The sequence below is a fragment of the Pinus tabuliformis genome, chromosome 6 (assembly GCF_031772625.1).
Source record: "Pinus tabuliformis cultivar Carrire ecotype Pingquan chromosome 6, CPIR1, whole genome shotgun sequence".
NCBI classification, from domain to species: domain Eukaryota; kingdom Viridiplantae; phylum Streptophyta; class Pinopsida; order Pinales; family Pinaceae; genus Pinus; species Pinus tabuliformis.
In genome coordinates, this window is record NC_142292.1 from 1,039,694,589 (window position 1) to 1,039,708,784 (window position 14,196).

Consider the following 14,196-nt stretch of genomic DNA (forward strand, 5'->3'; position numbering starts at 1 on the left):
AGTACAACACCTGTACTAGCACTGCTAGATTTGCAAAGACCATTTGAGATCCAAACTGATGCCAGTGACTATGCCATGGGAGCAGTGTTGACACAGCATGACAAACCCATATGCTATCATTCTGAGACTTTTAATCCTGCAGTAGTTAACTATCCTACATATGATAAAGAATTGTATGCATTAGTTCAGAGTGTGAAAAAGTGGAAACATTACTTAATGGGAAAAGAGATAGTAATACATACTGATCACTAGCCACTACAATATCTACACTCCCAAACTAAGTTGCAAAAATCAAGACATTACAGGTGGATGGGTTTTCTACAACAATTTCAATCAGTCATCAGATATAAAAAGGGCATACATAACAAGGTTGCAAACATGTTATCTAGACCCATTATAAATGCATCTACCATACTTAAGAATAATTTTGTACTACATGAAAGCTACATAGAACAATATGCTCAAGATATGGACTTTAAAGATGTATATGCAACTTTGAGTCAAGGCAAAAGAGTAGAAGAAGTGGACTATCATATAAAGGACCGACTCTTATACCATTGTGGGAAACTCTACATTCCACAAACTGAGAGGATAAAGATAATTAGGGAAGCACGCACTTCTCTGATATTAGGTCACTTTGGGGTAAGCAAAATAGTTGCATAGCTGCAAAGATTCTGCTATTGGCTGACAATGAATGAGACAGTTTCTAGATATGTAAGAGGTTGTGCCATGTGTGCTAAAAGCAAGCCTAGCAATAGAAAACTAGGCTTGTACACTCCATTGCTAGTTCCTTCTCACCCTTGGGATAGTGTTTCCATGGATTTTGTAGGAGGTCTGCCTAAATCTAGGAAAGGTCATGATTATCTATACGTTGTTGTGGATAGGTTCAGCAAAATGTGCATTTTGATACCATGTAGTAAACAGGTCATAGCTGAACAAATTGCAAAATTGTTCTTTGAACATGTATGGGTTCATTTCGGATTACCCACTTCCATTGTATCTGATCGAGACACCCGATTTATGGGGAAGTTTTGGTCTAGTCTGTGGGAACTGATGGACACCAAGTTAAAGAAAAGCACAACTTTTCATCCACAAATAGATGGCCAGACAGAAGTAGTAAACAAGACTGTGATCCAGTTACTGAGAGGTTATTGCAGCAAACATCCTAAGCTTTGGGATGAACACTTGTGTTATGTGCAACATGCTTACAACAGAGCCAAACACTCTTCTACACAGAGATCTCCTTTTGAGACCTGCTTTGGTTTCACACCAAGGTCTCCTCTGGATTTTTTCATTGGTAAAGATACCATGGTTGATGGGCACAATGATGTGGATAAGGCAACTAGGTTCATTGAACAGATCCAGGAGATCCATCAGGCAGTATAGGAACAACTAGAAAAGAGCCAGGCCAAGTATAAGGCTAGGAATGATAAGCATCGGATGGAGCATAGTTTTCAAGTTGGAGACCAAGTCTGGTTGTATATCAGCAAGGACAGGATGCAAGGTGAAGGTAAAAAGCTAAATCCTATCAGGTATGGACCTTTCAGGATACTTGAGAAGATTGGTGAAAATGTGTTTCGCCTTGATCTACCAGCTTACATGCATATCTACTCAATCGTAAATGCAGATTGTTTGAACCTTCAATGATTGAGGACCCTGAAGAGCAAAGTCAATTGCCTTCTATTGATGACCTGCTACCTAAATACCTCAATGAGTTGCAGGAAGACACAGTGTTGGACAGGAAGGTGAGGACAACACGCAGGGGAGAAGTTGAGTACCTTAGGATTGGGCTCAAAGGTTCAAAGCCAAGCAGCAAAAATTGGATTGAGATTGGACAAGTGAAGAAATAGTATCCTCACTTAGTCGATGCTTAAAAACCAACTTTTGGTGGTCCAAAAGCTTTTTCAGTAGGGAGGCCGTGATCCGAATTGGATCCATAGAAACACTGTCAAGAACCATGACTGAATCAGGTCGAAAAAATCTCTAATGAAATCCAAAACAGTATCAAAAACACCCTAGAACCAGTGGCCATGGTAGCCGATGTGGAACGATGAGGACCTCGCTCAAAGTGTGTTGACCGAGGCCCATGGACACCACACAGGAGGCCAAAGTAGCCCGTGGGAGCCCCAGAATGGAAAAAGGGAGAGGTTTTTGATGCGCGATTAGCACTAATCACGCATCACTAAGCGAATAGGGCCAAAATGGGGAAGCCTGAGCACCCAGTCGCATGGGGGAACCGGAGGACCGCGGGCAGGAAAAGGTAAAAGCACTAAAGTACAAAGGTGGGACCCACGCTCTGGAAACCAGCGGTTTTGATCGGGGCACCCTTGAATGGTAAGAGGTTTTGGATAGGAGCAGAGCGATTCCATACACCGATCGACGCGTGGCAAGCGGAGGTGAGAGAAAACCACCGTTGATCGCGCGCTATCGGTCGAGCAAGTCAACCGCGCGAAACGTGCGTATGGCGTCGGATCTGGAGGGCCCAGATCGGATGGCTGAGATTGTGCCCGATGGAAAGAAGTGGAATCGACAGGGAATTAAGCCGCATTCTAAAGGGATTTGGAGTCCGTTTGACCACCACGGTGGAGGAAGAATGCATCCATGGCGTAACTGAAGAAACGAACCGATGAAGCATGCTGGCACCATTTAGAGGAGGACAAGTGGCCACTCCCTGAGCGTTCATGATGACGCCAAATGTAGGGAACTCCAAGCGTAGCTGCAGAAGGCGAGTCGACAGGCAGAAGACAAACCGTACAGGCATAGGGATCGAATGGCTAAAGCCATGAACAGAGACAGTGGAACTAGTAAGAGTTGATTGGAATCAGAATTGAGAAGAGTCCAAGCGACCAAGAAAGACAGTGAACAGTGAACCCTCAAAGGAGGATTGAACACAGAGAACAGTAAAGCCAAGCAGAAGAGACAGAGGGCTGAGCTGACCACAGGTAGTGTCGAGCACCAGAGAGCTTGAAGATTCAAGCCTTCCCATAGAGGAATCTGTCCAGACTGAGCATCACATTTGGCTCTTTCCACTGTAGACCAAGGGTCATAGAGCTGGTAGGAAGAAGAAGAGTCTGTGTACTTCGAGTGGCTTGGGGAATCCAAGAACCACCCTACCAAGCAAACTCTGCTTCAGGAGAACTCATATTGAGTCCCTGTATTGTAATTTCTCTGCTGAAAGACACAATAAAACAAGGCCACCACTGAAGTTGGAATAGAGACGTAGCCCTAGAGAATAGGGCGAACTCCTTATTAAAACTGCTTGTGTCTTTGTGTTGCTTACTATATTTCTCTACTGTCTTTCCATTTTATTTCTGTGTATTGGCAATCTGATCGATCTGTTGTTTCAATAACACAGAACACACACACCAGCACATGAGTCTATAATACCTTCAGTTTAATAAATCTTTAACTGATGACACTTAGAGGGTGAATATCAGATCATAACATGTCCAATGACTTTGTTTTCTATGAGGATTAAATTTGTCCTTTTCTTCCATGTAATGAAATTTGATGACCTAACCAATTTATTTCTCTCCTTGCAGAATGAATTCATTTTGATAGATTCAAACATAGATATAAAGATACTTACTTTTCAAGTGAAGATACTCCTATATGATTAAATATTCACCTTGATACCTTCTTGAAGATGTTGATTATAGAAGATGTCTTCCTGATGTCTTACTTCAAGTATGATTTGAAACGTGATCTCTTCTTCAATTTGAGGGAGATTGATTTGATGATGATGATGATGATGAAAATGCTTCTTCTTGATTTTCTTAGATATAGAGACTTCAATATGCTTCAATGTGTAGTCCTTCATTGAATGAGCTAGGGTTTTGAGGTCTTGTTCTCTTTGAGATGTGATGAATGGTCCTCCTTGACATTCCTTAGATTTATTGGCCCTTCGATGTCCTCTTTGATGCCTTGAACTTCCTTGATATTCCTTTAGATGTTCTTTCTACAAGCTGCCTTTCCTTGTCTTGTCACCTTAGCTCTAAATCCATGTTGAGAAATCTAGGGGCAACTAGATTAGGTGATTTCTCTTAAATTGATAACTGCTTGTGATATATTATTACTTATCTTGATTAGATTCTTCAACTTGATTATTATTGTGTTCTTATCATCAAACAACTACCAAACAATAAATAACAATGAGATAAGAGGATGTAAGGTGTAGGTGATTAGTCAGGGCCAAAACCTCTCCTCTTGAGAGGAAAACCCACAAGAACTCTTCTCTTCTTATAGAACTTCAATACATGAATTCCAATACCTATGACCCTTGACCAAGACCCATCCAAGACCAAGTTAAAATTTATCCTTGAAGAAATTTCACAACTCAAGTCAAACTTGCCTTCTAACAGCTTCCAATTCACCTTTGACCAAAATTTTGGATCTGCAACTTTGACTATAATTTTGACTTGTAGTTTTTTGCCCCTGCTATAGAAACCCTAGGTGACACGTGTTAGAAAATTATGGTGATTTATTCCTCCTCTCTCCTTTGCTTGAGATGACTTCTCCTCCTTATCAATTTGGCTTGCAAGGGAGACTTTTTTGACCCAAAATTCGACACTTGTTAATTACTGAAATTTTAGAATGCCCTAGCTCTTCTTCACACATGTGAGGTGTAGGAGGCCCAAAAACAATCCCAAAATTTTGGTCTTCCTTATTCTTATTTTCGTTTTCTAAGAGGTTTATTGTCCTTCCATTTTCACACTTATTGTTTGCTCTTTTGAATGTTTGACCGATGCATCTTGGAATGAGGCTGAATGCTCCTTTATATAGGCTTCTTATCACATCTAGTAGGTCGACTTGTCACTGTCCCTAGGTCAACTTGTCACTTGATAAGTCCAACTTTTTGCTTGCACTTGGACAAGGCCTTGGAGGGTCTCTTGACTCTATTTGACACAAATAAATTTTCTTTACAATATGTAACATGCCCAAAAGGGTCTTCCATACATGATAATGTCTCAATTGACTTATAGACTTAACAACAAGACCTAGAAGCACTCAATGGGTGCTTTACCTATAGAAATAATTTTCCCTTGAGCATGAAACCCATGCCTCAAGAATGACAATAATAAATTTATTTTTCTCTTTACAACAAATACATAAAATCATGATTACATATGTCATTATGAAGACTGAACCTAGTTACATATTTCAACATTTATATGTTGATTATAACCCTAAACTGTAGCTGACAACCAGACATGTTTGGTGGTTCACTATGCATAGGGGTCATTTTTGTTTACAATGGTCTGATTTGTTTAATTCCCTGAATTTGTACTTCTCATGCTAGCTTTCTATTAGAGTCTTTAAAAATCTCAAGTCCATATCACTTGTAACAATTGATGCTCGTAGCAATGGTATCTAGAGAAATCATTGGTTGAATTTGGCTTGGAACCCTTTGTGCTGTAAAATATTTCTCATTCATCAAGGTTTATTGGTCTCTAATGATTTGTGTCTGTGGTTTTTATTTGTTGATGGTGTCCCCAAGACACGATCGACAACCAGAGATGATTGGTGGTTCACTGTGTTTAAGGGTTGATACATATTACTATGGTGTTGTGTGTATAACTTCAAGAATTGGTGCTCTTCAGACTAAATTGATACTAGTGTCTTTGATAATCTCAAGTTTATAATTTACGCCTCTGTTGAGTTGGTTTTGGGTCCTAAGAATTTGAAATTAAAAGTCAATTACTGGAGGGTAATTATGATGCACCAAAGAATGTATAGTAGGCATGTGGGTGGGGGTACTGGCCCCTAAGGATGCAATAGAGTGCAACAATAGGCCCAAGAGGCGACTAATAGCTACCATATAGTAGTGTCGCACAACACCTAGGAGGAAATTCAAAACTTAGAGGCTAGAGTTGTGCATGAAAGACAAATCTTCTTGGCTTTGGAGATCCTAGAAGACATAACAACTTGGATTCTTGATCCAAAGCATACCTAGGGACAAAGGAAGCACTATTATGGGGCTCTGACCGTTTATTAAAAGACAAAGACTCTACTTGGTGGAATCTTAATGGATAAACATACAGAGAGATATAACATATTTGTTCATTTGGGAGATGTTAAAAGGTATCAAGGCAGTCACAACTACTGTTTGGACAGGATTGAGGAAAGGATTTCCCACATAGAAATTCATTTCCAATGGAAATTAGGGTCTCCGTTGCTCTTGTAGATAACTTTGTTATGCTTATGATGTTGAAACTTCTTGAGTTTTGGAATAATTACTCAATAGGTAGGTGGTCAAAATTATTTGGTTTCTCATTTGGGCAAATTAAGACCACCTACCAAGGTCATATTATAGTGATGCTGCTTGATGAATGCACATGCTACTGCTTGACCTTTGAGGTAATATAATTAAACTTACAAAGAGAATAAAATACTAATTTTAAAATATTTTGATTTTCAAAATTTGCAAAGCTACTTGAATTTTTTTTGTTTATGTAAAATAGATAGATAAATTGTATTATATCATATTGAAAAAGTTAATACAAAATATAAAATTATTTGCAATGATTTCCCTATTATTTAAATATGAAACTTTATCATGTGAACTTTCCCCTTAATTTCTAGTATTTTACAAATAAATTAAAATTTAATGTTAATTCTGTAAAGCTCGTTTTTATTGCAAATATAAGTACATTTAATATGATTGTATGAAAAGCCATTAAAATGATATGAATTTCCTCCTCCTTTGGGGAGCTCATTTGACAAACTTGTTAAATGAGTAAATTTGAGTACAAGATCCCATGTTCAAATGCCCTTGATTATCTAAATTATACTAGCGTGTTGAGAGCAACAGAACCCCACTTATAAATTTATAAGTGTCACTCAAGTTACTGATTCCCTTAATACAAAAAAAAACTTCCTTTTCAATCTCAAATAAATTATATATATATATATATATATATATATATATATATATATATATATATATATATATATATATATATATGCCTATCTTTAATATATAAATGTGCTTTCTTTAATTTTTAATATTTTATTTATATCTACATATTTAATTTTTATTATTAAAAAATAATTTTTAATTATTAAAAACAGTTAAATTATAAAAGCTCTATATAACAAAATAAATAAATTATATTAAACCTATAAAACTCTGTTGTTGTTGTCGAAACGAACAAATCACTTGTAATGTTTTTTATTAATAATAATAATAATAATATCCATCTTTAAGGTCACAACCAAGCCAGACACCAATTGGTGTATGAGACCCCCCTTAGATATAAAACTTTATCATGTGAACTTTCCCCTTAATTTCTAGTATTTTACAAATAAATTAAAATTTAATGTTAATTCCATAAAGCTCATTTTTATTGCAAATATAAGTACATCTAATATGATTGTATGAAAAGCCATTAAAATGATATGAATTTCCTCCTCTTTTGGGGAGCTCATTTGACAAACTTGTTAAAAGAGTAAATTTGAGTACAAGATCCCATGTTCAAATCCCCTGGATTATCTAAATTATACTAGCGTGTTGAGAGCAACAGGACCCCACTTATAAATTTATAAGTGTCACTCTAGTTACTGATTCCCTTAATGCAAAAAAAAAAAAAAAAAAAAAAACTTCATTTTCAATCTCAAATAAATTATATATATATATGCCTATCCAATTGGTGTATGAGACCCCCCTTAGATATGAAACTTTATCATGTGAACTTTCCCCTTAATTTCTAGTATTTTACAAATGAATTAAAATTTAATGTTAATTCCATAAAGCTCGTTTTTATTGCAAATATAAGTACATCTAATATGATTGTATGAAAAGCCATTAAAATGATATGAATTTCCTCCTCTTTTGGGGATCTCATTTGACAAACTTGTTAAATGAGTAAATTTGAGTACAAGATCCCATGTTCAAATCCCCTCTATGAAGGCATACATACTCTATCCCCTCTGGTTTTGAACCTGTGACCTCTAAAGAGGAAACACATGCTCTTAACCATTAGGCTCACTCAAGCTATATACGTTGGATTTAGAGAGAATAAAAGTCTTCCTTATTATCAACATTTTTTCCTTAATTATGGTATAAAGAGAAGATACCATTAAATTAAGATTTTAATAAACAATGCATTTGTTTTAAAATAGAATTTTGATAATTTTATTGACATAATATTTTTATTAGTGGTGAGAAATAATGGTTGACATTTTTTCAAAATAGTTACATTTTTTATTTTTTAATTAAAATAATTAATTAATAATATTCATAAATCATGGTATTGTAATAAAACCTATTTATAAATTAAGATATTCCACTATAAAATAGAGGTAAATTTCCATGATTAAGAATTTTTTTCCATAAATAATAATTATAATAGTAATAATAGTTAATTTTTATGATTTTTGTAATTTTAGCAATGTGAAATGTATTGTGAAGTAAATGTTTTTATGCTTATTAAAACTTATTTATTGATTTTCTCCAATTATTTAATTTATCTAGTTCTATCAGTTATTTATGACAGTGAACTCATATAATGACATTAAATTTTTAATAAGAATAAAGTAATAGTGGTTGAAATTTATTCCAATATACTATTTTTGCTTTTTAATTTAATTAAAAAATAATGTTATATCAACACATAAATTCAATTTCCAATAGATTTTTATTTATAATATTAAACTCTTATATATATATATAGATAGATATATATAAAACTAACTAATCATATTAATTGTTTTTATAATTTTAATTATTATAATAATTTAATATATATATATTTTTTCCAAATTTTGAAAATGTAAAAATGTATTTTTTTTTAACCACCATTTTACATTCAAAAATTTATCTACAATATTGGTTACCGTAAATATTTGTTGTTTTATTTCAATAGTAAAAAAAAGAAAATTAAACTCTCAAATCTGACATCCAACCCTTCCATAAAAGCTTTAGAAATGTCACACAATTTTCTGTCCGTCAGCAAAACATTTTAACAAGCACCGATAAAATAACACACAATGCAATAATAACAACATGAAGTAACACACATAATGAATACAATAGTATAGAAGCTGTAGCACAACCACATTTAGGTCGATATATAGCGATACATACAAGGCCATATAATAATATACCATTACCTCTCAAATGAACAACAACGCATAATGAAATTTCAAATTCCTCTCTATGTACAGAACGGTATTGAACGATGATAATAATAATAAAATTACTCCGGCTCTGACCAGCTTCGTTCACTGGTGTTGTCCCCCATTCCTTGCTCCTCTGTTGGAATAAAGCTGCCATGAAAATCCTCAGGACAGCTGTGCGACTCTATTGCATCCTCCTCCAACACTGTCAAAACCTCTTCTATCGTGGGCCTCTCATCCGGAGACAGCGCCACGCAAGAGACCGCCACGTTTAGCAGAACCACCAATTTGTCGGTGGATGAGTCGTCCTCGGCGGCGCCGCCTTCCATTTCTTGCTCTCGCACTGAGAGTACCCACTGGTGGACGTGATCAGTTTCAGAGGAGCCGCCATGGATAAAAGATGGCGATGGCGTCCTGCCCGTCAGAAGCTCGAGAACGAGGATGCCGAAACTATAGACGTCCGCCTTAGGCCCGGAGGCCGGCGTCCTCTTCTTTAGTGACTTCCACTCAGGAGCTGTGTACGCAACAAAGGAATCCGAACGCCCACCCTCGCCCTCGTCGTCATTCTGGAAGGGCGTGAGGCCGAAGTCTGTGAGGCAAACCTCCATTTCTCTGCCTAACAAAATATTTGCTGGGTGGAGATTACCGTGGAAATTATGCGCCAAGGAAGCCGCGTGCAGGTAGACCAGCCCGTTCGCAACTTCCTTCGCTATTTTCACGCACGATGTCCAATGCAATGGTTTGCCATCCCACGAATCACCACTCCCTGGACCAGAAGCACCAACTTAGTCCTTCGCTTACTAAAATCTTCACCACTTCGACTAATAATAAAACTTACTAATAAAAAATAAAAAAATATTCATAAAAAACGATATTTAAAATATTTTTTCTTTAGTTAAAAATCAACGCGTAATTGGACTAGTTAAACCAAAAAAACATACGTGGATAAGTTAAACCAAACAATATTAGAAGAAACCAAATTAAAAATGAAGAATTTAATAAATAGATAAATTTGATATTTCTAAATTTCTAATGAAAATTAAATATTTTTAATAACATTATAAAAAATTATTTATCATATAGAAAATAATTATATAATATTAATAAAGAAATATTATTTTAAATAATGGTTATTAATAAAATAAAGAAATTGCATTAAAACAAAATAATACATACGCCAAAAAAAATGTGTGGGTTAATTTAAATAAAGTGTTTACATTAAGTGAATAATCATTAACCATCCTAATAAAAAAATAAAAATAAATAAATTATATATATAAAGATTTAAAAAGATTTCGAATTTTTTTTGAAGGAGACGAGGAGTTTAATCCAGGAAGTTTCACTGACCGTGAATGAAGGCGAAAAGGCTGCCATTGGGCTGGTAATCGTAGACAACGAGCCTTTCCTCGTTGGCGTGGAAATAAGCCCGCAAAGAAATGAGATTGGGATGTTTGAGCTTCCCGATGGCATCCATTTGCTTCTCGAACGCTTTGCAACCCTTGGGCCCATTCTTCAGTCTCTTCACCGTCACCATGAGACCCCATTGCATGACAGCTCTATACGTGATCCCAACGCTGCCCCTTCCCAGAATTTCAGCCGAAGCACGCAGTAGATCCTCCAGCGTATACATCTGGACGCCGCCTCCGCCGCAGAAAACGAGCACCGGCCCCCCTTCATTCTTCTCCTCCTCCGGAGGACCACCACGATGATCGGCGCCGCCTTTTGCAGACTGCGCATCATCCGTGGCCCACGACTTGCGGGCCCTATTGAGGAAACAGAAGAAAACGCACAGCAGTATTGCTGATAACCCCACTACGCTCCCCACCACGCTTCCCACCACAATTCCAATTACCTCTTTCTTGCTCATTTTGCTCCCACCATTTCCAACAATGACGGAGCTCGGAGCAAGGCCCGGATGAAACAGATTTGCCGGGTAAGCCGGAGCCACGGTCGAGGCACAAGCCGCCCTCGGCAATGGACCTCCGCAGAGCATAGGGTTGCCGGAAAACGAAGAAGCATTGAACGAAGCCAGAGCAACGGTCGCCGGAATTTCGCCGTAAAGCCTGTTGTTCGACACATTGAAAAATCTCAGACTCGACTGATTAAGCGCGGGAATTTCGCCAGTAAAGTTGTTATTCTCAGCTCTGAAAATGTACAACTTCTGGACCCTTGTCAGGGTCCCTGGAATCGCCCCGCTGAACTGATTGAAAGCGAGAACAACCACCACAAGGCGACGCAGTCTCGTGATCGATTCCGGGAACGGACCAGTGAACCTGTTGTGATCCAGAAACAAGATCTTCAGATTCGTCAATCCGCAAAGATCGGGCACGGTTCCGGTGAGCCCGTTGCCTTTCAGGCTCAGAACTCGGAGTTGGGACAGCTCGCTGAGCGACCCGTCTGCGAATGTCCCGTTCAGCCTCGAATACTGGAGCGACAATTTTGTGACTCTGCCATCGATGCATTCCTTGACGCCCTCCCATGTGCAGACATCGGTTCCATTAACCCACAAGCCATCAAGAACATGACCTGGATCTGCTTTGGCCCTGAAAGAATTCAAAGCATCTATGTCGCTCGATTGTGCCACACCCCAACAAGGGTGCCCCACAAAAACCAGAAGACAAATTAACGAAACACCATTAATGAATTTCGATCTCGATTCCTTTATTTTTGGTAGGTAGATCGTTCTTCTATTCAGTACAGATTGTTTTACTTCCATTTTTGGTAGACAAATAGTTATTCCATTTAACATTGAGGCTGGCATCAACCTAACCTCAACTTAATTCCGAAAACAAAAAAACACATTCAAATCCAAAACTATGAAAAAATCTAAAACCAGGCTCACCTCCACCATCCTCTTAAAACAATCTGCTTCTGCTTCATTTTCCTTGATCCACCCATTAAACCCTCCAATCTCTGGCCCATATGATCTGAAAATTGAAATTGAATTTCTACAAGGGCGCGCAGCTAAATTCAAACTGTAGATCTCAAATTTCTGAGATCTTTACATAAGTTGGGCGCTGCCCTTTGTGACGATCATTAATACGGAAACCTTCCACGAGAGCCCCGTTCCCTGTGCAGAACGTAAATGCAAGCACCCGCGTCCATACTTCAAACAAGCAACAATTCCATTAGGGTATAGCGTCCCGCCGCATTAGTCCTACCTTTTATACAGCGGAGAACACGTAAGGAATATTACGCCGAGAAAGCCGAACAACTTTACATTTAATTTCTGCACCTCCATCCTTTGCCTGGGTTGGTTGTTTGTTCCGTGCATGCTCACATGACAACTATAATTTAGCAGATAAAGTTGCTCTCTCCTGATATAGAAGGGAAGAATCTCATCCTTGATGCTCCCCTTGCTATTCTCATGTACTATAATATATGATTGGGATTGCTTAAGGAATGCGCATTAATCATATATGATTTCGATAGAATATGCTCCAATCCCGGATTTCATAATCAATTATTAATTTATGTGTACATTTTTCCTAGGGTTGTTATGCCACTACATTAGAGTGGGACCTTAAATCTCAGGTCACCTAGACTCAAGCAATAATATCATGCATTCTACAATTAGCATTAAAGTACATATGTGAGAGGTAATCCTTGGGTTGTTACTATATTACAATCATTACGATGATTAAGATGTTGAGTTAGCTTTCTCTCTAAGGATATGGCCCACAAGTATTGATGAAAAAGGATATGGCCCACAAATATTGATGAAACGTTGGATCCACCATTCAACATTTGAATAAAAGTCCATTTCTAATAAGGTGCACCTCCCCCTAGATCATTCCAAGCGCTTTCTCTACTCTACTTAACCCATGTACAACTCTGATTATTATTTAAGGTGTTTTATATTAGATCATTCCAAGCGCTTTCTCTACTCTACTTAACCCATGTACAACTCTGATTATTATTTAAGGTGTTTTATATTAGTAATCAAATTGTTGGAATTTGATGGATAAAGAATTATTGAAATATCAACTTATATTGAGTAAATTGTAATCTTAATATATTAATAAATTTAAAATTTAAAATTAATCTAAATTTTAGTTTTATATTAAATTAAAATTTCAATCAAACTTAACAAATAAATTTAAGAAAAAACATCCCACAACTCAACAATATAATAACTTCATATCTCGCACTTATTACCTGATCCTGTCTTCACTTTCCTACTTTGGAATACCACAAATGCCCACTTCAAGAAAGTGGTGATGGAAAGATTTGATATGCTTAATGTAATGTATTCGAATAATGGGCATCATTAAAGACCCAATATTTGCACTCATTATATGATATATTTTTGTTGGGCAATGAAGGTCCATGCTTTAATAATATATAAAGCATAATGATTTTCTAAAGGTAGAATGAGGCACTCATGCGTTACAAGTGGCAAGGTTAAGTGGTGTGTCAAAGTAAAATGAGGGAACAATGTATTACAAGGGGCAAGGTTAAGTGGTAGGTCGAAGTTTCTATTTAAATGTATTTTTGAAAGGGGAAGATAAAGATATTTGAATGGAAGGATCATTTTCTTGATATTTTTATTGCTGTGGATTTTTTTTTGAAAGGGGAAGATATTTTAATGGAAAAATCATTTTCTTGCTATTTTTATTGGCTTGAATTTTTTTAGGTTCGTGTTAGAGTGTAGGCTTGATATATAAGTTATTTAATTCAATTGAGCCCTTTTTAAGAAAAAGGGAGTTTTTATAATATTATTGTTTTTATTTGTTTTTGTAGTAATAATAATTAAAAGTGAGGATTTTGGTTTTATCAACCATAATAAATAAGAAGAAGAAATTAACCAAGACTTTTGTTTTACCGTGTGGAGTAATAATTAAGAAGAAGAAATTGGTCTTGAACTAGTTAATGCTAGGCAGTGTAGATTTGTTTTGATTTTGGATTAAGCATTAAGAGAGATAAAAAAAAAATTGAGATGTAAATATATTATTATTTGAATAATTTTGAGTCTAGATGGATTTATGTTAGTGTTTGTTTGCTATTTTTTCAAATTATATATTTTGTATTATATATTATTATTATTTTTCTATTTTAATTTAATGGTAGAAAATGTTA

At 36.4% G+C, this 14,196-nt stretch overlaps 1 protein-coding gene across 1 annotated transcript; it reads right to left on the bottom strand.

The window, feature by feature from the left end:
- Positions 1-9,003: 9,003 nt before the first annotated feature.
- On the bottom strand, positions 9,004-12,465 carry LOC149262534 (inactive leucine-rich repeat receptor-like serine/threonine-protein kinase At1g60630). Its single transcript, XM_089385245.1, has 2 exons — positions 10,465-12,465; positions 9,004-9,883 (listed from the first exon to the last, which is right to left on the bottom strand). The coding sequence occupies exons 1-2, from the start codon at positions 11,876-11,878 to the stop codon at positions 9,198-9,200; spliced, it is 2,100 nt and encodes a 699-aa protein (XP_089241371.1). The 5' UTR covers positions 11,879-12,465; the 3' UTR covers positions 9,004-9,197.
- Between the last annotated feature and the right edge of the window lie 1,731 nt (positions 12,466-14,196).

What these genes read in the sequence shown, in the direction of transcription:
- LOC149262534 (XM_089385245.1), bottom strand. Translation starts at nt 11,878, where the DNA reads ATGCCAGCCTCAATGTTAAATGGAATAACTATTTGTCTACCAAAAATG. An exon ending in CCTTTTCGCCTTCATTCACG is followed by an intron (nt 9,884 to 10,464) that starts GTCAGTGAAACT and finishes CTTCTGGTCCAG; the next exon opens with GGAGTGGTGATTCGTGGGAT.